The sequence below is a fragment of the Notolepis coatsorum genome, assembly GCF_963971535.1.
Source record: "Notolepis coatsorum genome assembly, chromosome: 18".
Lineage (NCBI taxonomy): Eukaryota > Metazoa > Chordata > Actinopteri > Aulopiformes > Paralepididae > Notolepis > Notolepis coatsorum.
In genome coordinates, this window is record NC_140182.1 from 38,958,335 (window position 1) to 38,985,270 (window position 26,936).

General features: G+C 41.2%; 1 protein-coding gene across 3 annotated transcripts in view; it reads right to left on the reverse strand.

The window, feature by feature from the left end:
• Nucleotides 1-26,936, reverse strand: part of tjp1b (tight junction protein 1b) — a 112,897-nt gene that overhangs the window by 61,947 nt on the left and 24,014 nt on the right. For all 3 annotated transcript variants that reach the window (XM_084335426.1, XM_084335425.1, XM_084335427.1), the window contains exons 2-4: nucleotides 7,455-7,511; nucleotides 836-960; nucleotides 342-444 (exon numbers count right to left, since the gene is read on the reverse strand). In XM_084335426.1, coding sequence (XP_084191552.1) covers nucleotides 342-444; nucleotides 836-960; nucleotides 7,455-7,502 — 276 coding nt within the window. In that variant the 5' untranslated portion in view covers nucleotides 7,503-7,511. The remainder of the gene's footprint in view (nucleotides 1-341; nucleotides 445-835; nucleotides 961-7,454; nucleotides 7,512-26,936) is intronic.

Consider the following 26,936-nt stretch of genomic DNA (forward strand, 5'->3'; position numbering starts at 1 on the left):
ATGTTACTTGTTTATTGCACAATGTTGATTCTATTTTATGTTATTTGCACATCGTTGCGGGCAAGACCACCCGCATTTCATTGTATACTTGTATGCCGTGACAAATAAATCTCTTGACTTGACTTGACTTGACTTGATTGACACACCCACCCCCGCATTCAGTGCATTCCTCACAATGGTTGTAAAACTGTGATCTTTAAAGCAGATATGAGGTTTTAAAATGAAACGTTAACGTGTCTCTGACATGCCTTGGCTTCATAAGCACAGTGGTCACACAAGCCTTGATTTCGTTTTCAAAGAGAATGCATGGTGTGGTGTTAGGCGTTACCAAAGACACTCACAATTTTTGCATTTTTCCCACTTTTCCGAAGCTGCTGAACAGCGTACGCATGCTCCACGTTGTCCATGGAGACGGCGTTGACCATGACCACTCTGTCATTTTCCCTGGAGATGAGAAAACAGACAGCAGAGCACAGACATGATGGGAGTCACCCTGGAGCGGACGGGACAATCAAATACTGATGACTAATAATCTGATAGGGCTAGGGCTGTCACTTTAACAAAAAAGTTTGAATTCGAATTTCAGTGTGTTTATATTTTTTTATAATAATAAAAATATTAACCTAAAAAAAAGTCCATGGTATCCATGGTTTGTTACCATGGTATGTTTGGTATCATTCTTTTAATAAAAAATTATAATAATTAAAAAAATATATATTCAAATTCGAATTTCTGCCTTCATGTTCGAATCTCGTGTTTTTATGTAAATTTGAAATAAAATTCGAAATTCGAAAATAATGTGACAGCCCCTGCTAGTAGTGGAAACAGGTCTTACTGCAGCAGGCCTTCAGCTGGGCCTCCCTTCAGGACATCAGAGATTACAATGGAGGTCTCGCCGCTCTGAAAATGAGGGTTATCCCGACCTCCTGAGATGGCTATCCCAAAGCCAAACCCTGGTGCCTGCACCCAAAGAGAGACATATATTAGAGAGTGTACCATTCCTCCTCACAGCCGGCCTTCTGTCTAATGAAGATAAGAAATGAAGGTTGTAAAAAACAAGTAGTTATTGGTAACACTTTACTTAAAAGATGCTATAGATAACATTCAGCCACGCCCACTAGATGTTGCACTAGAGCAGTGGTTCCCAAAGCCGCCGCGGGGGGATCGCCAGATGATTTCCAATTTAAAATAAAATAAAAATACATTTAAAAAAATACATAAAAAAAAAAGAAATTATGCAGTCAGGCCACTGAACTTAGAAGCAGGCCAGGCCATTGTTTCTAGTTGCAGCGGCGGCACAATAGTTAGATAACCTAGGTGGGGAACAACACAAACACACACAAAGGGAGCCGCATGTGATTGGTGGAGGCGGGACCCTTACAAAAAAACTAAAAATCCATCAAAATCAGTTGTTGCTAATCATTGACACATGCTAGCCTGTAATAATCCCCCCCAGAAAAATCTACTTTGCATTTGATATATTGCAAATATATGCCATCACACACACTGACATTTAAAGGGTTAGAATTATAAAATGAATATGTGGTGTTATGATCAGGGCTGAAGTTGAATAAAAGATTGTATAATTTTCAATCTGACATTACAAAAAAACTGAAAATCCATCAAAAGCAGTGTTGTTGCTAATCATACTTATGCTAGCCTGTTTTTTAACAATAATTTGTGATGCCATCACAAACACTGGCATTTAAAGGGTACAAATAAAAAAAATCCTGCACCAGAATGCAGAAAATGAAGTCTTTGTAACAAAAATGTTCCTGGTGGGGGACCCCCCGCTTAAAAAGTGGCCTGACTGGGGCTATATTTCGCACTATATTTCCTGGCCTGAATGATTTCCCCAGTCCGGCCCTGGTTAAAAGCCTCCAATGCTTATTAGTGTGTGTGCGTTTGAACGTTTGCATGTTTCAACCATACATTTCCATTTATATATTTTTTTTTAAATAATTTCTTTTTTAAAGAATTGCCTCCTATAATAGTGGGGGTCGCGGCTCTCTGACACTGTTATTTCGGGGGTCGCGGCCTGAAAACTTTGGGAACCCCTGCACTAGAGCACCGGCATGTCATTTATCCAATCAAGTGCATTCCACATGGGGGAAATGGAAGTAGGGAGGGGATACATGCCTGCAACATGTAAACAACAACATTCATTTTCTACCTGCCAAAATGTTTAAGATGATAAATTCATTAATCAATACTTAAAAAAAGAATGATTACTCTACATACAAATGGTATCTATAGCACCTTTAACACTTTCCCGGCCAACCACGTATATATACTTATTATTGGGAGCCAGCGGTTGATTTTAATACCCTATTCAATGTCAGGAAGCTGTATTTTGCCTGTAAAAGGCATACCGGGACTCCGAAGGTGCAGTATCGGCCAGATCCTGCTAGTAGCGCTGTATCGAGAATGCAGTAACCCCTGTTCCAGACCGGGTGCCACACTGAAAACGCTCCGGGCGCTTTTTTCTACTAACCTGAACCTAGGGCTTCACCCGATCGCATTCAATCGTTTTCGGGACCCCCGATTCATTATGCTGTGGTGGGTTATGTCGGCAACCAAATGGACATACGATCTACCAGATGGCGATCAAATAATTGGAATATTCTTTTTGGAATCCCACCGGCCACAGGTAAGAACAATTTGACGTCAATTTCAGCTTGATCGTGCAAGGTTTTCATAGCCATCTCCCTGATCAGCGTATGTTGTGGTAATAACAAATGCCGTTATTGGCAATCAATTAATCAGAAACGACCCCCCCCCCCCTTTTCATGCATTCATGATGAAACATAATACCTATCATATGCATTCGATAATTGTAGCGTGTGTAGGGACGAAACGCCAATGGATTTGGTATAATACATGTCGCGGCTTATAAACAGCCTCCCAGGAATTAGCCCCGATCATTCCGAAATAACACTCATATTCACCACGGTATAAAACGGGAACGTATGGATGGAATCTTTTTCTTTTTTGAACGGAAGGTTCTTACTATCAAATGACCATGATATTGTATCCATAGCTATAATATAAAATATAGATTTAGCTCTACAAACAACGTGACGCACAGTGAAAGTGTGTAATAAAAAGCTGGCCCAGCTATAGCTAGATGGGGAAATCGAATGGCCGTGAATGTGTTAGCTGCCGATCGAATCTCACCAGATGGCAGTATCGTCTACCCTTTGAACTGTGATAGAAAGGGATCAGGACAGACAATGAATTAACTGGACTATCAAGACTCGCTCTGAGGGGGAGTAGCTCTTGCAAAGCAATCGCAAGCATATCTGCTTGCCTCAAAACCTATAACTGTCCCGTAAACACGTGTAATTACATATAAACGAGTAATCGCGATTGCCGATGGGATCATTGGAATTAGTGATGCACGATATATCAGCCGCCCATATAATATCGGCCAATATGGCAGTTTTTTAACACATTGGTATCGGTCCGATATCAAGATAGGGCCAATATGGGCAGATATTAAATTTTTTTAATTAAAAGTCTATTACATGTTTTGGCCTTAAATAGTTTCAAAATATCAGCCATTTCTGAAAATAAGTTACAAAAGTGTAAAAAAAATATGCGTTTTGGAAAATAGCTCTTTATTTGATTATCATAAAAAGGTTTTTTCTATACAGAGATATCGACATCGGTAAATATCGGTATCGGCCAGAACAGCAATATTAATATCGGTATCGGCCACAATTTCCACATCGGTGCATCACTAATTGGAATTATTCTTTTTGGATTACCTTCTGGCTAAGGTAAGGACCCCCCTATGTGTTTTGTAACGATCGCATTTTTTTATCTGGCCTGGAGCGGATTAAAAAGCAGAGATACGGAGAGTGTATGGCGATGAATGAGTTAAGGTATATCTATAGACCGATTTCTCTACAGCGCAACCAAGGGGCAAACTAATTCTTTGTACAGTAAATTGCATCTGTTGGTAGTCTGGAACAACGGAGGGTCTGGTAATTGTTCATCATTTATGAGAATTAGACTACTTAGTAGGACAAGCAGCTGGTCGGAGATAATCAAGCTATATATACAGAAAAGAAGTGCTTCCATAATGTGTTCCTCTTAATGTAATGTGCCAGAATTTCCAACATTATATATTAATAAGTTTTACAAACTAAATATTGATCTGATCATAATCCTGCATTAGCTGTGACTTACTAACACTGTTAATTGCCCCCTCGCTGTGTGGACGCCTAGCCATGTCGATAACAAGAAACCCATCTATAATACATTAGAAGGACATTCATATAATGATTTTTAACACATTATAAGTGCTTATCAACGCATATACAGCAATAGCTCATAATGTTCTACACCAATAACCAAACTAAATGACAACCGGTGATGTGGTAGTTTATTAATTAGCTTCATGAAGAGACATCAGGGCTACCCCTTCATAACGGACTAGTTGGTTAATTGGTTCGTTTGGTGTGGTTTTAGTCAACCAAGAATTTGTTGGTCAATTAGTCAATTATTGTGCTTTTTTCTATGTTGAAGGAGTAATTTCCTGAAAAGCTAAGTAGCAGCCAACATCGCTAGATTTAAAGAGGTCCTTCTGCATTAATCCACGTGGGAAACACACACTTTACAGATTTGTCGATAAAATTAACTAATCCTTTAGTCAACAAGTCTTATGACTTTGTTTACTAAGAATTTATTTGTCGAGGAGCAGCCCTAAGAGACATAACATGTTATGAACACATTAGTAGAAGATAGTCACCATCATTACACATCACTGTCTAGTAGGGATGGGTACCGTTCACATTTGAACTGATACGGTACCGGTACCTGTGAATCGATACCGGTACCCAACGGTACCTTTTTTCGGTACTTTAGTCTCTAAAAATGTACCGCAGTTGTGAAAAAAAATATCAAAACTTCAAATAACCACACTTTCGACCATTTTCGGCTTGCCATTGCCCCGACTGCTTTGTTGTTGAATCAAGTAAAATCCTAGGTAAGCGTATATTGCGTGTGAACGTTGACATAAAAAAAATTAAATAAAAAAAAGTGTACATTTTTTATTTTATTTTTATAGTACCGACAACGGTATCTCACGTGAATCGATACTCGGTAGTACCGACGTGTTTCGGTAAGTACCTTTAAAAGTACAGAATTCTGTACCCATCCCTACTGTCTAGTGATGATCGCCATCATATAACACAACACTGTCTAGTGATGATCACCATCATATAACACATCACTGTCTAGTGATGATCACCATCATAACACATCACTATCTAGTGATGATCACCATCATATAACACATCACTGTCTAGTGATCATTTCTTCTTTAGTCGATGACAGACCTACTGTGCACCGTGCTAGTGTATTGCGTGCACTGCACTCTCCCATTACCTCACTCTCTCTCTGCCTCTCCTTCTACAACTCTCTTAATTGGCCTTTGATTATTATTATAAAAACCTGTAAATAGTTTACAGGTATGCACTGTGCCAGTGTGTTGTGTGCACTGTGCCAGTGTGTTGCGTGCACTGTGCCAGTGTGTTGTGTGCACTGTGCCAGTGTGTTGCGTGCACTGTGCCAGTGTGTTGCGTGCACTGTGCCAGTGTGTTGTGTGCACTGTGCCAGTGTGTTGCGTGCACTGTGCCAGTGTGTTGTGTGCACTGTGCCAGTGTGTTGTGTGTACTGTGCCAGTGTGTTGCATGCACTGTGCCAGTGTGTTGCATGCACTGTGCCAGTGTGTTGTGTGCACTGTGCCAGTGTGTTGTGTGCACTGTGCCAGTGTGTTGTGTGCACTGTGCCAGTGTGTTGTGTGCACTGTGCCGGTGTGTTGCGTGCACTGTGCCAGTGTGTTGTGTGCACAGTGCCAGTGTGTTGTGTGCACTGTGCCAGTGTGTTGTGTGCACTGTGCCGGTGTGTTGCGTGCACTGTGCCGGTGTGTTGCGTGCACTGTGCCAGTGTATTGCGCGTACTGTGCCAGTGTATTGCGTGCACTGTGCCAGTGTGTTGCGTGCACTGTGCCAGTGTATTGCGCGCACTGTGCCAGTGTATTGTGCATACTGTGCCAGTGTGTTGTGTGCACTGTGCCAGTGTGTTGTGTGCACTGTGCCAGTGTGTTGTGTGCACTGTGCCAGTGTATTGCGCGCACTGTGCCAGTGTATTGCGTGCACTGTGCCAGTGTGTTGCATGCACTGTAGAGCTGTGAATCTTCACTGGCCTCACGATTAGATTATGATGCATCTCGATGTAGCTCAATAAAATATTACGTCCTCAATTTTATAATCTATATTACTGCACATGGCTACTTTTTCATCAATTAATACTTGCAGTCAGATACATTTACTTTTATTTAGAAAGTTCTTAAATCAGAATGTCAAAATAAATGTCTTTACTAGTGTTGCATGATACAGATACTAGAAAGGTATCTCGATACCCAGCTGTTAAAAATGGTTCAATACTCTTTTTATTAGTATTAGTATCAATACTTTTAGAATAGCCTGATGCTGTATTTTCTATGAGTTGAGTGGATGCATGACCAGAGCACTAGCTTTAATAATAATAATATATTTGATTTGTAGGGCGCTTTATAGTTGTGGAGCAAATCCCAAAGTGCTACATTGTAAAAGAACATAAAAGCTAGCAGAGTAAAAAATAAAATCGATTATGTTCTGTCACTGCATCGATGCAGAATCGTCCACGTCCGCATCGCGATGCATCTTAGAATCGAGAAATGTCCACACCCCTAGTGCACTGTGCCAGTGTGTTGTGTGCACTGTGCCAGTGTGTGTGTGTTGTGTGTACTGTGTCAGTGTGTGTTGTGCACTGTGTCAGTGTGCGTGTGTTGTGTGCACTGTGCCAGTGTGTGTTGTGTGCACTGTACCAGTATGTGTTGTGTGCCCTGTGTCAGTGTGTGTTGTGTGCACTGTGTCAGTGTGTGTTGTGTGCAGGTCGTAAAGCGTGTTCAGCCTAGAATCTGCGAGAGCGTCATGCAAAGGGAAAAGGCTTCGTGCCACTTCCTCTCTCTCTCCTTCACACTGCCCCCTGCAAACGACTGCGTGCTCACAGCAGCAACACTTCCTACAGCTGTGGTCATGAATAGTGGAGCGCCAGCAGGAGGAGGAGAAGATGGAGGAGGGGTAGGGAGGTAAAAGGAGAGATAGCAGGACAAGGACAGAGAGACACGGGGGGGGGGGCTGGTGGGAGCGAGGCTTCAGCACAGTAGGGATGGGAGGTAATACCCAATATTTAGGTGTACCGTCATGGATCCATGCAAAGGTATGTATTTTTATTATAGAGTCATAACCAATATATCACATCGTAAATTTCACTGCTCATCTTACTGGTATGATGTTGCAAGTTCAAGGTTTTATTTGTCACATGCAACATCATACCAGTAAGATGAGAAAATAAGAAGAATCTTGTAAAGCATATTTTTAATATATAGAGATGCTACTCACCCTGTGTAGTGTTACTGTGTGCTGTTCCCATATGACTGTCTCCTCCATTGCTGCGCTCTGCAAGGAAACACAACCAGAAGCACAGTGTCATTTTCTTCACAATACAGTTATACAGCGTCAAAAGTCACTCTATTCACCACTTACAATAAAAGGAACAGACAAATGAATCGACGCACTCAGTTAAAAAAGGTGGTTTCATACTTCTAGAAGTCTGAACTCTATTTTGTGCGATCAGTGCAGGTGATTTCCTAAGATACATTTTTGATTTGGTGCTTCTTTAGTTCAGCAGATATTTGGTAGCAATGCTTTTTATTGAACGTGGGGTATCGTTGGAAACGGACACTCGTTGGCTACAACGATGACCATAATTTTCAGCAGTGATTGGTCCGTTCTCAAGTGTACACAGTCCGACGTGGTCATTTGACGCGCGGCCTGTAAAAAAGACTAGAACTTGAGAACCGAGGCACGGAATTGGTCGAGTGAGGTGGCGTTCGAAAGGCCATATGTTCCGTCATCATCATTTTTCCATGATTAGAGGTTTAATTGCCTCCGTTATGATGCGATCCTGTGCCTCCCGTGTGCAGGGCCTCCCTATGCTCTGGATGCGGCAGAAACTCCCCATTATGTCAAGAAGGTGGAGGAGAGTGTGGAGCCTGGTGGGTGATTTGCCACCTGAGGTGCTGAGGTTTATTTATTTATTTGTCTGCATGGCTTCTGCATTGCAGTGAAAAACAAGGGAGACGTGAGGACGAGAGAAGCTGCTGAGCCACGTTACAAGAGACAGCAGCACCAACGACTACTGGTGTCTTAAGAAAACACACCGGTAGTAAGCAGTCCTTAAGAAGACCGAGACGGTAACTACCCTGAAAGCAAAACCAGCCTCTATCCCTGGTAAGCGGTAGCGAGAGGTTCGAGCGACTGGGAAAGGAAAAGCGATGTTCCATCTCTTGTGCCGCTGGTGGGTTTTTTAACAGGTGAAGCTTGATGGGAGGATGGGGGGGGGTGCAGAGTGTCACACTTGTCACACCGAAGCGGCAGGTTATTCAGTGTTCCTCGTCTTTGGTCGCTGTGTGTGTGTGTAGCACTGCAGGACTATATGTAACGAAGGTCCATGAGTATATCCACAGTCACGATGGACTTCAAGTGTTGTGAAGTGACTGTGGCACGTAGCGGTACTGCAAGTAAACTCATCCACCCATAAAAGGCATGCAGACACGTTACCAAAAGGTGAATTCACCTCTTGGTATAGTGGTCTGCGATGTCGCCTGTCGTGCGGGAAACCCAGGTTCGAGACTCACTCGGGGCAATCTCTTAACAGGGGTCGAACTTTAACACAACGCAGAGATGGCAATACGAGCCCGGCTACATATAGATAGTTTGGTTTTTAAGCTATGGTTCACTCTGAGTGACAGGTGCCAACGACGCAGCCACGGGATGCTGTCACTGCCAATCAAGCGGACCACACGTGGAGTCAGGAAGTCCAGCGCCATGCAGGACGTGTAGGTAGGTGTGAGACAAAGAGGCATAGGGGCTACGTTCACACTGCAATCCTTACTCAATTCTGATTTATTGCTCACATCCGATTTACATTTTCTTTGCCAATAACAAACTCTGTGAACTGGTCACGCTCCTGAACTCATCTGCATGCGCAAATGAACAATAACGATGATGGACGTAAACATGGAGGACGCTGAAGTCAGAGTTTATGGTTTAATTTATAAGTTGAATGCAGTGGAGGCCAGCTAATTAAAACTAATCAGACCTGTATCTGATTTAGGACCACATATGAAATGCTACGTTCACACTGCAAGCTTTAGTGCTCAATTCTGATTTATTGCTCAGATGAATTTTTTTTGTTTGGCTGTTCACATAATTTCTTAAAATGTGGCCAATATCAGATTCCAGTGTGACTGTGAACTGGAACTCCTGAACTGACCCGCGTGCGCAAATGAACCATAACAAAGATGGACGTAAACATGAAGGACACTGAGTGACAGTTTAATTCACAAGTTGATATTGCAGTTGCAGTGGAGGCCAAGCTAATCCATGAGTGGTGTGTCGTAAAAGACGCATGAATTCCGACATGCCTGTTCAGACTGAGGTCGCGTTGCAAAAAAAATCATACCCGTGTCTGATTTAGGACCACATATGAAAGTGGCCCAAATCTGTGTGATTTGTGCTGTTCACACTGTTGTGAAAAAAGAACAGATCTGAGTCACATACTGTATGAGCAAAGATAAATGTGATTTCGGCCGTTTGCCTGCAGTGTAAACGCAGCCTCAGCGCTTCTGACGGGCCACAGCATGTGGCCCCAGGGTCACAATCCGTCACATCTGACGGCTTGTTATGGAAGCAACGTTTTGCTGCTTCCGGAATTGATCCCAGTCAGACAGCGGCACTTTATAAACACTTGCAGATTTATTAATAGTTTGTGGCGACAAAAGGATATGGAAGTACAATAACAAATGTAATCTTTCCACTTCTCTCTGAAGCACAGAGAGTACATCCTGTCCTTTATACTCATTCAGACACATCATTTTTCAGAATCGGGTGAACTCTGCAGTACGGTTGGGCCGATGGACGACCACTGAGCCTAACATCGTGATTCTTTTTTAATTTTTCACTGGTATATTCTGCTGTTACATCACCATGAATTAAGGCTGTACCGAATGCTTCGAAGCTTCGATCATAATGTTGACATTCAAATTCTAAATCAACATTCCAAAAAAAATTAAAAAAATGCATTGCTATTCCTTGCACTATTTGGGCAACTTTACACAATTCCTGTGAGTCTATTGAACACATCTGTAAGGTTTATTTTAAAAGAAAATCATTGTTTTATATATATATTTTTTAACCACTTTTTCTCCTTATTTTTCTATTTTTCTCCCATCCCAATTTCGTGATTCCAATTCTTCCCTCCCGTCTTGAACGTTGCTAGACTATGATTGTTTTATATTTCTAATGGAGTACTCAAAAGCATCATTTTCCAGACGCAGGATTTCAGGCTGTTATTGGATGGGCTCCGCCCATAAGCGCTTTCAGTGACAGTCACCCACACAGCGTGATACATACGAGAGAGAGCGAGGGAGAGAATGAGCAAGCGAGAGAGAGAGAGAGAGAGGAGAGATGCATGTGTAATGCTCCGACGAGGGAGAGAGAGAGGAGAGATGCGTCCCACTCCCGACACACACGCAGTCAAGTTTGTGTGTGTGTGTGTGTGTCCGACGAGGGAGAGAGATGGCGCACACACATTTACACACACTTCTGCAGTCCCTCCCGCCGTCCCTCTCTCTCTCTCTCTCCCTTTCGCTCGTTCTCTGCCTGTCAAACCCCGTTTGAGGAAGTGTCAGGTTACATTGCACTACAACCAACCATAGAGGGGGCGTTACTGCAGATCAGTACCCTATTCACGCCAGGAATACCGTCAAATCAGAACGGCTTAGTTGAGTGAGGGAAGATCTCGTGAACTCGAGACTAGACTGATGAGTCAGTATGGTAATTAGAGACACAGACTAGGGATGGGTACCGAATTCGGTACTTTTAAAGGTACCTACCAAAACACGTCGGTACTACCGAGTATCGATTCACGTGAGATCCAACGCTGCCAATTGTCGGTACCTAACGTGTTGTTGTGATGACATATTCAAAACGCGGCTACAGTCACATAACGCTCCAGCTGCAGGGAGGGGCTGAGCAGTACCCACACTTTAGTTTAAGCTCTTCAGTCCTGCGTTCTACAGCCTGTGATAAACTCCTCTTGGGATTCGCGCTGTTCTATGTAAACTCCGCGAGCAACGCGTCCAATAAATGCGTCTTTAACATGCTTTATATCCTCGCCATTACTATATGCCCGTCACGGTTAATTTTTTTTTAACTAATGTTAGCTGCTAACTAAGTTAAGCTATACGCTTCCGTTCCTCTTTCACTCGTCTCTCGTAAGCTACGTCATCCCCCGCTAAGAGTCATGGGAGATGTAGTAAGTACAACAGTCCTTCCATGTAGGCTATAACGCTGTGAATTATGACTCAGTAGCCACAACAGTAACACCAGTCTGCTCTTGCTATTCTCCCTTGTGTGTGTGTGTGTGTCTTTATGCAGATCTTTATGCAGTTTTAAAGCACCTTGGCTTTGTTCTGAATGCACTTTGTTGTAGTTATCCTACAGAGAAAATAAAATGCACTTGACTTGAATGCACATTTTGTTGTATGCAAAGAGAAAATGTTTAAATTGTACAATCTTTCAGCAGTCAGTCTGGAATGAATGTATGCATTCAAAAGTGCTGAATAAATGTTTTATGGACCCATAATAGTGATTATTAATATTATTTAAATAAAGTTTTGCCATAATCATGTATTTTGCCATAATTAGGTAGCTAAAAAATATATACGGTATATATATATATATATTTATATTAATCATATTCTGCATTCAGTTTTCGGCCAACTGTTCCCTATTTTTGGTATTCGGTTTCGGCCAAGAATTTCCCATTCGGTGCATCCCTAATAATAATACATTATTTATTTATTAAATATTAAGTTTTGATTCTTTTTTTACAACTGGGGTAGATAGATAAGATAAGATATTCCTTTATTGATCCCCTTGGGGAAATTCAGGCATCATAGCAGCATGGGGGGAGGGGGGGGGGGTACAGGTAGTAAAAACAACACAAGCAGTGTAAACAAATAGGTCAATATAATTTACTATCTAACTAACTGAAAAATATATTCACAGTATTCACAGTGTCACATAAGGTGCAGTATGCATAAGGTAGTGTTATAATTTACTATCTACTGAAATATACATTATTCACAGTATCACAGTATCCACTGAAATATACATTATTCACAGTATCACAGTATCCACATAAGGTGCAGTATGCCTAAGGTAGTGTTATTGTCCTCCTTGGGTTCCTATTAGTCCTAGGTCAATGTCTGGCAGCAGTCGCTGCCGCACCCTGTTGTGGAGCCTGGAGGCCGCTAGTCGCTGCCCACTGTTGTGGAGCCTGATGGCCACTGGTATGAAAGACTGTCCGAGGCAGTTAGTTGAGTGTCGGGGGGGGTATGAGTCTGTGGCTGAACGAGCTTCTCATCTTGACTAGCTCGTCGTAGAGGGGGTGGTAGGGGTTCTCCATGATGGCAGCCAGCTTCCTTCTCATCCCCCTCTCTGCCATCACCTCTAGTCTAGGTAGCTCGACTCCCACCACGGAGCTAGCCTTCCTCACCAGCTTGTTGAGCTTGTTGGTGTCTTACATTTTAGAGATACAATTTTTAGAGACTAAAGTACAGAAAAAAGGTACCGTTGGGTACCGGTATCAATTCACAGGTACCGGTATCGATTCAAATGTGAAAGGTACCCATTCAAAATGTGAAAGGTACCCATTCGATCAAAACAAAATGGACATATATCTTAATCAAATTAACCTTCCTAAACTATCAGAGGATGACGCAAAACAGTTAGAAACACCCATCACACTAGATGAACTTAGGGAGGCCATATCTGAAATGCAAAGTGGTAGGGCTCCTGGAAGGGACGGTATCCCACCAGAAATGTACCTCTCATGTTGGGATGTAATTGGACCCCTATTACTTAATATGATTTTATATTCAATCAAGGAGGGGAACTTCCATAAGATCGACAATACTGCACTCATAACAGTCCTCCTTAAAAAAGACAAAGACCCCACCGATTGCGGTAGTTACAGACCCTTAAGCCTCCTCGGAACCGATATCAAGCTGTATTCCAAGGTATTAGCCATCAGACTTCAAAAGCATATGACGTCTTTAGTTCATCCTGATCAGACTGGCTTCATAAGAGGCCGCTTGATCACGGATAATATAAGACGGTTACTACATGTGCTTGATGCCAGCAAGGATGACACCACACCTATAGCGATGCTGTCCCTGGATGCGATGAAAGCCTTTGATAGGTTGGAATGGTCTTATTTATGGGCAGTATTAGAAAGGATGGGGTTAGGAAAAGGATTCATTGATATGATTAAAGTATTATATAAAGACCCATCGGCCATGATTACAACAGGTATAATCACCTCCGAAATCTTTCCGGTATCGCGCTCCTCCAGACAGGGTTGCCCTCTTAGTCCCGGACTATTCGCTTCATCATTAGAGCCTTTAGCACAATATATAAGACAATCCCAATCTATAGAACCAATCGCAATTAAGGGCACACAACATCATATTAGTTTATATGTGGATGACGTAATATTGTTCATACAAAACCCTAACACCTCAATGCCTCATCTTCTCAAGTTGATTGATGACTTTGGCAATCTATCGGGATTTAGGATAAATTGGCCAAAGTCGGCTTTCCTTCCACTTAGTACCCCTGCAAAGAATACACTCCTTCCAGTAAAAATACCAATGGTTAAACACTTCAGATGTTTAGGAGTTGAAGTATTCCCTACTATAAGCCAAACGGTGAAGTACAATTACATAAAATTCCAAGATAAGATCAAATATGACTTTGACAGGTGGTCCAAACTCAAAAACTCAGTACAGGCACGGGTATCAATAGTTAAGATGGATGTTTTACCTAGAATCAACTTCATTAGCTCAATGTTACCGTTACCCCCTCCTGATGGTTACTGGAAAAAATGACAATCCACCGCATACACATTTATTTGGAATAACAAACCTCCACGTATAAAAAGATCCACTGCACAGAGAAACAAAGCCGACAGGGTATGGCATTTCCAGATTTTTACCACTATTTTAAAGCGTACTCTTTAAGACCACTGACAACCTGGTTTGATTCCCAAGCATCAGTATCCTGGAGGAACTTAGAAGTAAATATAGTAGCACCACATAGACTGCAGGACATAGTATACACCATATTATCAATTAAGCAATGCGAATTGAAATTTGGCCCCCTTATTACTTATGTGATCCGAATATGGCGTGAAACACAAAAAAAATATTCTAACCAACATAAATGGCATAGTCATACTCCCCTATTCAATAACAATGCACTCCTGATTGGAAATCAACCTATAAGATACCCTAAATGGGAAAAGCAGGGCATACACACATTAGGAGATGTTTTCAACAAACGGGGTTTTTGTAGCTATAAAGACATACATAAAAAAATGTATCTCACCAGTTCCACATATTATTTTTACGCACAGTTATTGGTTTGTTTGAAGGCTCATGGAGTCCCATTAAGGATACCAATTGAACACCACAGATATCACAAATTCGTCTATGAAAGAGAGACATCGAGAGGTTTCGTATCAGATTTGTATCATCACTTACTAACGTCCTCGTATGGAATCCTCCCCCTAGACTCAGTCTGGAGGAGGGATATACCAGACTTGGAAATACATTTTGATTGGCAAGAAGTCTGGGCAAACGTTCGAATTGCGTCACGTAACCCGGACCATCAACAAATTAATCTTAATTATATTCATAGGACATACTTGACTCCTATAAGATTGAACAGAATGGGACTTAAACAAGACTCCAGATGTTCCTTATGTACAAATGGGGATGAGGGTACATTTATGCACATGTATTGGGATTGCCCACCAGTTAAGATATTCTGGAAAGAAGTGGCCCAGCAATTATCAAATTTCTTATTTCTGAACATACCTGTACACCCCTCTGTATTGCTGTTGAATGATGTTTTTAAGTATGGAGCTCCTATACAGCTAAAGAGATTCGTTTTATCTGGTCTCACAGCGGCTAAGAAGCTGATAGCATCACAATGGTTTCAACTGGAAAAAAATGTGTCGGAAGGTATGGGTTCTTACATATCTCGATGTGATCTATCTAGAAATATCTACAGCAAGAATTTTAGGTGTCAGTGAAGCCAAAATTGCAATCTGGTTAGAAGTGGTGGAGAGAATAAAAGCTAGCATATGAATTGTAGTGCCTGGTTAGGAACGAATGATAATGGATGGATTATCCAAGTGGGGGTCCGGGGGGGGTGGGCGAGCGAGAGCATATGTATGTAGGGTATTAGATAGCAAGTATTAGGTGTATATCTTGTATACTACATTTATTTAAATGTTGATTTCATTGGATGTTTACTGTTAATGCTTGTATGTCTAATTTTATGTTATGTTTATTATTATTATTTATTATTATTATTATTATTATTTATTATTATTTAAAAAATAATAAAAAAATAAAATACAAAAAAAGGAAGGTACCCATCCCTAACACAGACCCATTGATACTAACCCCTATTGCTATAAAACAATGGTAAATACTGAAAAAAGCCATTTATAATGCATGTCCCCTTTAAATCTTTTTTGTATATGTCTATTCAATCTGTTTAAACCAATGGGGTTTTTCTTCACAGTTGCAGATAAAGTTTAGGCTACACTAATATTATAATATTATACTATAAGACGTCACCATCACTTTCGTACCAACCGTGCCCTTATTGGATTATTTATATTTGACGAAACTGATTAGTTATATTCATTAAAGGAAGTTGATTTCATTTTCTTTTTTAAAAGACTCATCACTTTAATCACTTTATTCAAATTGAGGATTTAGTTTAAAAAAAGATTTAAAAATAAAAAAATGTTTTTTACGCTTGAGCGCCAATAACAAGTAAACTCGTTTTTTGATCCTTTGATATTTTTCCTTTGATCCCCGTTCTAAACGATCATCCGGATCTCTAGCCGTGCCTGGCTCATTTGCCTAAGTTGGAATTGCAATGCCGATCGAATCCCACCAGGTGGCAGTATCGCCTACCTTTTGAACTCTGATAGAAAGGGATCAGTAGAGACAATGGCTGAACTTGACTGTCAAGACTCGCTCTGAGGGGCAGGAGCTCTTGCAGAACAATCGCTCTGAGATCTGCTCGCCTCAAAACCTAGTTTCCTGTGTAATTACATATAAACGAGTAATCGAGATCGCCGATGGGATCATTGGAATTATTATTTTTGGAGTACCTTCTAGCTAAGGTAAGGTAAGGACCCCCTATGTCTATTTTACCGAACCTGAACCATGTTTCTGTAACGATTTCAGGGGATCAACCAGAACGATTTGGTCTTATTGCATATAACGTGTTTTATCTTGCTGAAAGCCGAAAGGGCCTTTTTTAACTATATTATTCGGTGCATCCCTAGTTAATGAAGTAGCGTTTAGGCTGTAGGGAGGACAAGTTATAAAATACCAGGTGAGAAGGTGAGGGTGGGCTGTGAATGAGCTCAAATGTGCCAAAGATTTATGATCATTATCATTAATATCCAACATACATACATATAAAAGATATAAAATAAAATAGTAAAAGTAGAATGGTAGAATGAACCTTCTAATAACGAGGCCAGGTTGAGTAAGGGTTTGACCTATAGGCAAGTAGGCATACCTCCACATTAGCAGCCAATAACCTCAACAGTAAATCAGAGGCCAGAGAAGACGGGGCAAAGGTCAAATCATTCAGCTGTTGAAAGAGTGCCATGCTGGGCGTTGCCGAGCTAACCTAAGGGCTGGGTGTCATCGGGAAAACTGATACTGAGTTCCAATACTTCAAATTTTATACGGATTCAAATGTGATAATTGCTAAGGCATACAGTATCTATGCCCTCCATTTAACCCAGTCGATGAGCGTCCTAGCGGTGGGGCCTGGCAGTTTTCTCTGAGTGATAACACTTGTAGTGACACCTAGCCTGCTGGTTGTGGGGAGGCATCACTGTGGGGTTTGAAGGGGTTAGGAGTCCAGTCGCTGGAAACTGTTTTGAATAGAACATCCATTCCTCTCTCATCCTTCATTATGCTTTAATGTGCCGCAGAGTGAGCTCATTCTGTCCAATGTGTCGTCTCTAGGTGGAAAGAAGGAACGGGATTTAAAATACTATTTGATATTCAGTGGGAACCATTTGACCATTCTTAATGACACCATGGAAGCATCATGTGCACGAGGAGTTAACCTGGCAACACCAGACCCGTTTGGTACAAGTTGTTTGTATGAAAATAGATGTTAACTCATTGACCGCCGGGAATTAGTCGGGCCCCGTTCTAGCACTGCCACACTTTAAAAGATAGGAGTGCGTCACCTTGTTTGTAGAGCTATAACTATATTATTTTTTTTGTTTTGTTTTTATCCACTTTTTCTCCCCATTTTCAATTTTTCTCCCATCCCAATTTCGTATTATCCAATTCTTCCCTCCCCTGTCTTGAACGTTGCTAGACTATGCCTCCCACTGGTCGGTTGTAGTGAGGACAGAAGCCTTGCATCACGTGTCCCCTCCGGTACACGAGGAGGCAGCCTATCGCATCTTTTCACCGCAGCAGCTCGAACTCTCAGTGGCGAGGAATAACGCGTGGGAGGCTCACGCTGCCCCCGCTACTTCCTGCTTCCGCCGCACCAGCGTCACCAAACCGACCTGTAGGAGTCGCTGTCCACAATGTCCAATCCTCAACCACCCGCTTTCCCACCCTCTAACACTTGCCAATTGTGTTAGTATGAACGACCGGCCAGCCGGTAGCAACGCCGAGAGCTGGGCTCGAACCCAGCATATCCTGCGTTAGTGGCGAGCGCCTTGCCCACTGCGCCAATCAGCCGCCGAGCTATAACTATATTCTATATTATAGCTATGGATACAATACTATGGCCCATTTGACATCACCTATCTATCGTTCAATATGTGAACAATTATTCATTTCTTCATCCATACATTCCTGTGTTATACACTGTGGTGAATATAAGTATGGTTATAGCGTAGTCTGGGGTAATTCCAAAAGGGCTGAGTAATAGCCTTATATGTCAATTCTACTATAAACGTTGCCGTTTCTTGCCTGTACACGCTATTATTCCCAAATCAAATCTATATCATTGGTATTATGTTTCATCATGAATGCATGAAAGGGGGGGAGGGGTCGTTTCTATTTGATTGGCAGTAAGTTAACGGCATTTGTATTGAACACTAAAAACTAGGGCTGTCTTAAATACTTCGAAGCTTTGAAGCTTCGTTCGATGGGCATGGGATTCGAATATGAAAATAAAATGTGAATATATTCAAATAAAAAAATTTTTGTGTGTGTGTGTGTGTGTGTGCAAAATCAACTCTGCCTCTCTTTGTTAACTACAACAAGCAATGCTGTTTGTTATTTAAGATGAGGTCGGACTCGGCACTGACAGATTTGTGTTCATTGTGCTGCTTTTATAAAGCCTCAAATGACGGCTTACAATATTTCATGAAAGAAAAGTGTGTTTAGTTTGTCTAAGATTTAAAAAGGTTTAAACTTTACAGCACTGACAAGTCCCACAACATAATAATTTTTTTAAATAATAATAATAACATTTATTTATAATTTCTTCTTATTTTTTTTTTTATCTCGAAGCTTCGAATTAAAATCGAATCTGGTATAAAAGCATTGCACGATCAAGCTAAAATTTACATCAGATAGTCCTTACCTGTGATCAGGAGTATTCCAAAAATAATATTCCAATTGTTTGATCGCCATCTGGTACAGCCAGTGTCCATTTGATCCATGACATAACCCACCACACCATATGGATCGGGGATATTTGACGCGCTTCAATGCAACCGGGAGAACCGCTAGACTGGCCAGAGAAAAGTGAGCCCGGTGGCATTTGACCATTGCACAGGCCAAGATACAAGGTTTTAAAGGGTGCTCAAATACCGCAGTCTAGCTGGATGCGGCCGGTATTGCACTTTGGCGATCTCAGACTCATTCCCTATGGTAACACCAAGTTCCCTGGATGAATAATGAATACAAATATCGAAAAAAAGGAAAAACGATCAAATAACGAGTATACTCATTGTTGGCGGGGAATGAGTTAAGGTCTCAAATATTATTAAAAAGGTAAATTAGGTAATAACTATCTTAGGTTTTCCACCCAATTGTATGGGCATTTATTTAGGAAATCTGTTGAGCGTAGTCTGACTGTTACTTTAGAAAAATAACACGTACAGTATCGGTGTAGTTTCTCCAGATTTTTTTTTGTATTTCAATTCCTTTTTAAACGTATTTGTTGATATTGAAATCTGCCATTAAACCAAATATAACAGGGATAGAAATCTGCCATTAAACCAAATATAACAGAGATAGAAATCTGCCTTTAAACCAAATATAACAGGGATAAGAATCTGCGATTAAACCAAATATAACTGGGATAAAGGTCTGCCTTTAAACCAAATATAACAGGGATAAGAATCTGCAATTAAACCAAATATAACAGGGATAGAAATCTGCCATTAAATCAAATATAAGAGGGATAAGAATATGCCATTAAACCAAATATAACAGGGATAGAAATCTGCCTTTAACCAAATATAACAGGGATAGAAATCTGCCATTAAACCAAATATAACAGGGATAGAAATCTGCCATTAAACCAAATATAACAGGGATAGAAATCTGCCATTAAACCAAATATAACAGGGATAGAAATCTGCCATTAAATCAAATATAACAGGGATACAAATCTGTGTTGTTACTGTGTTGTTAATCTGTGTTCTTACTGCCATTAAACCAAATATAACCGGAATAAAAATCTGCCATTAAACCAAATATAACAGGGATAAAAATCTGCCTTTAAACCAAATATAACAGGGATAAGAATCTGCCATTAAACCAAATATAACAGGGATAGAAATCTGCCTTTAAACCAAATATAACAGGGATAAAAAGCTGCCATTAAACCAAATATTATGTGCCATTTAAGAGACAGTTCTCCCACAGCATTAATAACACTAACAGTAGCGTGGTCCCCTCTCTCTCTCTGGTCTCTGGTGTCATTGGCATCGTTTACTGTTTTTACCACCCAGCCTCAGTGACTCACTACCACACATCCTTGTGTGCTAAGGCCTGTGATTGGCCAGGAGCCATGCCAAATGCTACAGTAGCTGCCGTTCGGGGCAGAGGGGGGGGGGGGGGGGGGGCTGTAGGGGCTCTTGGCTCGACGACGACAGCCAGAAACCCCTTCCAAGCGGCTTATGGAGGAAAAACACAAAAGGAGGACAAACTAAAAAGTTTGAACAAGGGAACTCCCTCTGGCCTTTTACAGTGAAGAAAGACAGACTCCTGAATATTAACAAGATTGCTGGAAAGAGGCACGGATTCCCGCTGGAAAAGTTTGCTCTCGGGGGAGAAGCAGGATTTATTCTAGTGTCTCGGAGTCGTAGCTGATCAGAACTGTAAGAAATGCTGATGCTAAGAACCCTGTAACATTGGTCTGAATTTATAGTTTTTTTTTTTTTTTTTACTGCTGAACTGAACAGCTAATAAAAGAGCCACTTGATTCCTGTTGACACGACATCTTTCTTTTCAAGTACTTTCTGACCATTTAACTTGAGGAAACACATACTGGGTCTCTGTTTTTCACTTCGCACTGAAGACGGATAAAAAAAAAAAACTGGGTTACACTGGTTTAATATATGGAATTCTAACTAACACACACACACACACACACACACACACACACACACACACACACACACACACACACACACACACACACACACACACACACACACACACACACACACACACACACACACACACACACACACACACACACACACACACACACACACACACACACACACACACACACACACACACACACACACACACACACACACACACACACACACACACACACACACACACACACACACACACACTTTGAAGGGATGTAATTTTGATTTCTCCTCCTGAGCTCCTGCAGAGAGAGTTGCTCTGGTTACGCTAGCGGCACAGTGTAGTGTTGTTCAAGAAGGCTCCCTCAACTGTATATTGGATTAACTGAATCAATTTACACACATGTAGTGTATAAACACATAACACACACCAACCTTTTTTGTTCTTTTAATCCGTAGATATTAATGGAGTGTGTAATCTATAGCTTAGAAATGTACATATAGAAACTACATTGTTATCAAGGAGCACTTCAAAAAAAATATCTTTAAGGATTCAGCTAAACACTAGGGGGTGTCCCGATCGTATTCGGAGTCGATCACGGCATATTTGAATTGATTCAGAACCTTTTTTGTTTATTTAGGGAAAGCTGTGATGTAGGCTAGTTTCTTCTTTAAGCAGAACTAGGGCTGACCCCTATTAGTCGAATAGTCGACTAATCGATCGAAAGGAGCCGTAGTCAACTGCCAACCTCTTAGTCAAAAAAAATTAAAACATTTTTTTTAATATATATATTTTTGTATCATTCTTTCCAAAAGAAAAGAGGCCTAGAAGCGTGGCTAACGCTAATGGCACGCATACCAGAGGCTAACTGCCTAAGGAAACAGGCAGAGAGGCACTGAAAGAGGATTTCACCCATCTAATGAACACACTAGACTAGACAAATATCAAGATGTATCCATCAGTGGACCTATTGCATGCTTTTGCAGAGGACAAGAAGCCTTCCATTGACTCCTTCAGACATTAAGCAACCCCCACAGCCCAAATGGAATGAAGAAAATAATAATAATAATAATAATAATAATAATAATAATAATAATAATAATAATAATAATAATAATAATAATAATAATAATAATAATAATAATAATAATAATAATAATAATAATAATAATAATAATAATAATAATAATAATAATAATAATAATAATAATAATAATAATAATAATAATAATAATAATAATAATAATTATAATAATAATAATTATTATTATTATTATACTTTTCTTCCCCAAAAAATAAAGAAAAATGTCATAGTCGACTAATAGTCGACTATCGGCTCATTTCGGCAAATCATAGTTGACTATCCAAATCCTTAGTCGGGGACAGTCCTAAGCAGAACCATTCAATTACAAGGCATATCTTACCTACATTGAAATGGTCTTACTAACTTTAATATACTTGAAGTGTGCACTGTGCTGCTGTATTATCTAGGAAAACACAAATATCTGGATCTGGACTCGGCAGATACAGTACTCAATATTAAACGTCGGGATCGGGGGGCAGAAGACCTTGATCGGGAGGTCCCTACTACACCCACAATCTGTTGGGCTAATTCATTCCTAAAGGCCAGAAGGCCAATTCCTAGCTAGCCTAGAGAGAACTAGCCTAGATGTAGAGAGAACAACACACCCACCAGAATAGTGGTCTGAGGTTCTGCAGTGGTGTTGTTTTGGTATCTAGTAATTGATGAGCTTGTGCCACTGTGTGTGTGTGTGTGTGTGTGTGTGTGTGTGTGTGTGTGTGTGTGTGTGTGTGTGTGTGTGTGTGTGTGTGTGTGTGTGCGTGTGTGTGCGCGTGTGTGTGTGTGTGTGTGTGTGTGTGTGTGTGTGTGTGTGTGTGTGTGTGTGTGTGTGTGTGTGTGTGTGTGTGTGCGTGCGTGCGTGCGTGCGTGTGTGTGTGTTGTGTGTGCATGCGTGCGTGTGGCTGTGTCCTAACGGTGCCAGGAGAAGCTCTACTCTGCAGGCCAGAGTCAGGGCTGGCAGGCAGCACACATAGGAGACACTATGGAGACACACCAGGTCGGTCAGGTCACGCTTGAAGGATTACAACCAGGCAACTTGGGGAGTGGGCTCCACAGAACACAGATGGACCCCACGGCTGAATATGGAGACAGGCCAGGGTGGACGGGGTCAAAACCCACCAAACGACAGTGATTCGACACAAGGCTGGGTGTTGTAGAATTTAAGTAATCGGAGGCAAATTAGTTCATCTGCAGATCAACAAATAACACAAATCACATCTTTTCTACACTGGTGTTCCGAATACACCATTGGCTGGTGTCATGCAGTGTTTACTTGTGGTGGACTATGTCCTCATGGTTATATTTGATTTCCAGCAGGGCATTTGACATCTTAGTGCTGAAAAGCTGTGTTTTCTAGCAAGTGGGGTGTAACAATGCATTGATGCATCGCAATGCATCGACCCTATAGGTGACGATTCAACTGCATCGATTATTTACATTTTTTTGTATTTATTTATTTATTTTTAGGTCGATTTTGTATTGACCTATAGTGCATTCATGCTGAGTGAATCAGTTCCCCCAGCCACATTTGTGTATTCAACATTTTGGGGGGAATTAACTGATCGAAGATTTATCGAATCGCATCGAATCGTGGTCAAATGAAGAGATTTCATGATGCATTCAATCGTAATCGAATCGAAGTGGGGTCAAATATTTACACCCCTACATATAATCACTATACAAATAAATATAAGTATCATTTGAATATATGCCATACTTTCCATTTATGAATGTATTTAAGACCATTATAGATTTTCCACGAGGGGAAAAAAACGAAAACAAACCCTATGTCTAGAAACTTCGAATAACATAGACAATTAGACATACAGTAATAATATTTACTAACCTGCATTCCAACGTCTCAAGGACAAGGAACGCCTAACACAGCATCGTCTACCAAAATATTTCTTGTTTTCCCCCCCCATTTGCCAATCATCTGTCATTAGTTGGAGACCCAGTGTAATTATAATACAATATGGTTGTGCTCCGTTATAATAACGGTTAGTTATTATTGCATGCCTAATGTTAGCAATATCTTCCTGTTGAGTAACATTAGTATGTAAAACTTTTGCCTCTCTCTCTCTCTCTCTCTCTCTCTCTCTCTCTCTCTCTCTCTCTCTCTCTCTCTCTCTCTCTCTCTCTCTCTCTCTCTCTATATATATATATATATATATATATATTCTAGGGCTGACCCCTATTAGTCGACTAATAGGTCGAAAGGAGCCGTAGTCGACTGCCAACCTCTTAGTCGAATACAAAAAAAATTATAATAATTATAAAAAAAATATATATATATATTATTTTTGTATCATTCTTTCCAAAAGAAAAGAGGCATAGAAGCGTGGCTAACGCTAATGGTACGCATACCAGAGGCTAACTGCCTACAAAAACAGGCACAGAGGCACTGAAAGAGGATTTCACCCATCTAATGAACACACTAGACTAGACAAATATCAAGATGTATCCATCAGTGGACCAATTGCATGCTTTTGCAGAGGACAAGAAGCCTTCAGTCGACTCATTCAGACATTAAGCACCCCCACAGCCCAAATTGAATGATTATAATTATTGATTATTATTATAAAATTATAAAAAGAAATAAAAAAAATAATAATATACTTCATATTTTTAATTTTTTTAGTCGACTAATAGTCGACTAACGGCCCTAATATATTCAGTAAAAAGGATTGATATAGCCTGACGCTCATTTACAATTACATCCATAAGAGACTCGATGCTTGACTTGGAATTGAAAGAAATTACATGCAAGCATCTCTGATAGGAAGCATAGTTCCAATCACAAAGGGCGGGGTTATTTCAATGGACAATGATGGGAATTAATTCACGCATAAATGTTTTGCATAGGTATAGCAACAAGAATAGGTTCACTATGGTGATTCCATGTTGTAAACAGGGGCCAGAGAGCCGAGTCCCTGAGGCTCTGAGCAGCAAACACTGTCTAGTATTGCTCTCTTGTGTTCAAAAGGTGTAACTTTATACTGAGTATCTATTTGAATGGACAATGATGGAAATTTATTAAACCCGTCATTGACCGATTTGAAAAATATTCCAGGATTCACGTCCCTGGCCCTGCCTGGTGTCTGCACAGTTTCATCCACCATGGCCTTGTAGTTGGCGAGATTAGCTCTGGATAGATAGACAGACAGACACACACACACGCAACCAAACGCATAATCCCCCTCAGGCTTCCCCTGGTGGAGATAATAACAACATTGCTTGTGCAAGGCCATCTCACTGGACACGCTCTCTCTCGCACGCTCTCCCTCTCTCTCACGCTGTCTCTCACTTGATTTCTTCCAATCAGAGTGCAGATGAGCACTCCCCCGCCCACACTGAATCACTCTTAAAAACTCTGCTACGAGGACTTTATGATTAAACGTTCATAATACCGGAACTTAGCTTTCAATTGTTATGCGTGAAAAGACAACATAAGTAATAGTTATGCTTATTATGGGAGCTTACTGGCATTGAACAGCCTGCTGTAATGACCTACCAGTGTCAAAATGTGTGATAAGAGCGAAGATTCAGACCCGAGAATCCACTATATCTAACGTTATCTCTATCTTAGCTTGATGGATCGAAACACAGACAAACACACACACAAGTGCAGCCACGTTATGTTACGTAGGCGGCGCGGTGGTGAAGTGGTTAACACTGTCGCCCCACAGCTAGAAGGTCCTGGGTTCGATTCCCACTTGGGGACCAGGCTGCCGGGTTGCCAGGTACCCAGTTGGGGTATCACTATCTCCCAGGCCTTTCTGTGTGGAGTTTGCATGTTCTCCCAGTGCTCGCAAGGATTTCCCCTCCAGAAAAAGAGATAAACCGAATGGAAAAACATGCAGAACAGATCACTAATGCCGTCACGTCCCTGACGAAGCCAGACAGGAGCACTTGGATTGGTCCCCAGGCGCTGCCCCACGCCGCAGCCCATGTCTGCTGCTCCCGGCTGCCCTTGGGAGAAGGACGACGGGATGCGTGTGTGTGTTCCTGTGTGTCGCCCATCACATGTGTGTGTTTGCTGCATGACTATGTTGCAATGTGTGCTACGAATAAAGACTTCTTCAAATGTTTATCTTTTAACATTGTTGGAAGCCTGTATTAATCATTAACGGTTGTTCCCTGTTGGTAACGTTACTGCTAGCTTTCGGAATCGTGTTAACGTGAACCCATTTAAATCGATGATCAGGTTATGTAGCCCATTAGCAAATGCAACCCTTATAACTACCAAATCAATGGCTTACGGTGGCAGATTCAGATCGTCAATCAGCCGTTCTCTCACCTCTGACAGCAGGTGCCGTTGCCCACCGGTCCGCAAGTCATTAACGCTGATCTACTGCTGCCAAACTTTTAACTGCCGTCATGTATATGAGCCTCAGTGATGAAGCAAAGTTTGCAAATCACCCAATTTAAATATCAGGTTATTTTTATGCAGTATGACCAGCTCTCAATGTAAGTGTGCTGAACAACAGCAGACCACAGACTCGCCAACAATACAAGGCTTTATACTCTTATCGTCCCTGAAGGCTTAACAACAGTCCCGAGGATCCGCGTTCAAACGAGCGTTAGCCAACTAACGTTAGAGCAGCCTGCCGTTAATTTGGAGCCCCGTGTTTTGTAGTATGCTTGAAGGGTGAGGCAGCATTTTATTCAATTTGAACCGCCATGGGACAGAGTCGCTAAGAATAGCCAGCCTTCATTAATTCTGCTGTTGTAATGCTGCAAAGGAGACAATAATGGGGAACTCACGACACAAGCAACATCCATGGTCACAGAGAGCCTTCCATTGCAAAACACCATGACTTCACTAGAAGAGCCTACGTGACACAGAGCACGTCACTTCCTAGTAAGGCCGGGAATCACCAGTAGAAGCCCCACGATACGATATTATCACCATACTAGAGTCACCATATTGTAATATCACGAATCTTGCGTATTATGTATTGCGATTTATTACCTTTTTTTCAACTGCAAATTATGTGCCCAACGAAAACCTTTGTCAACATCTGCATTAAAAAACTA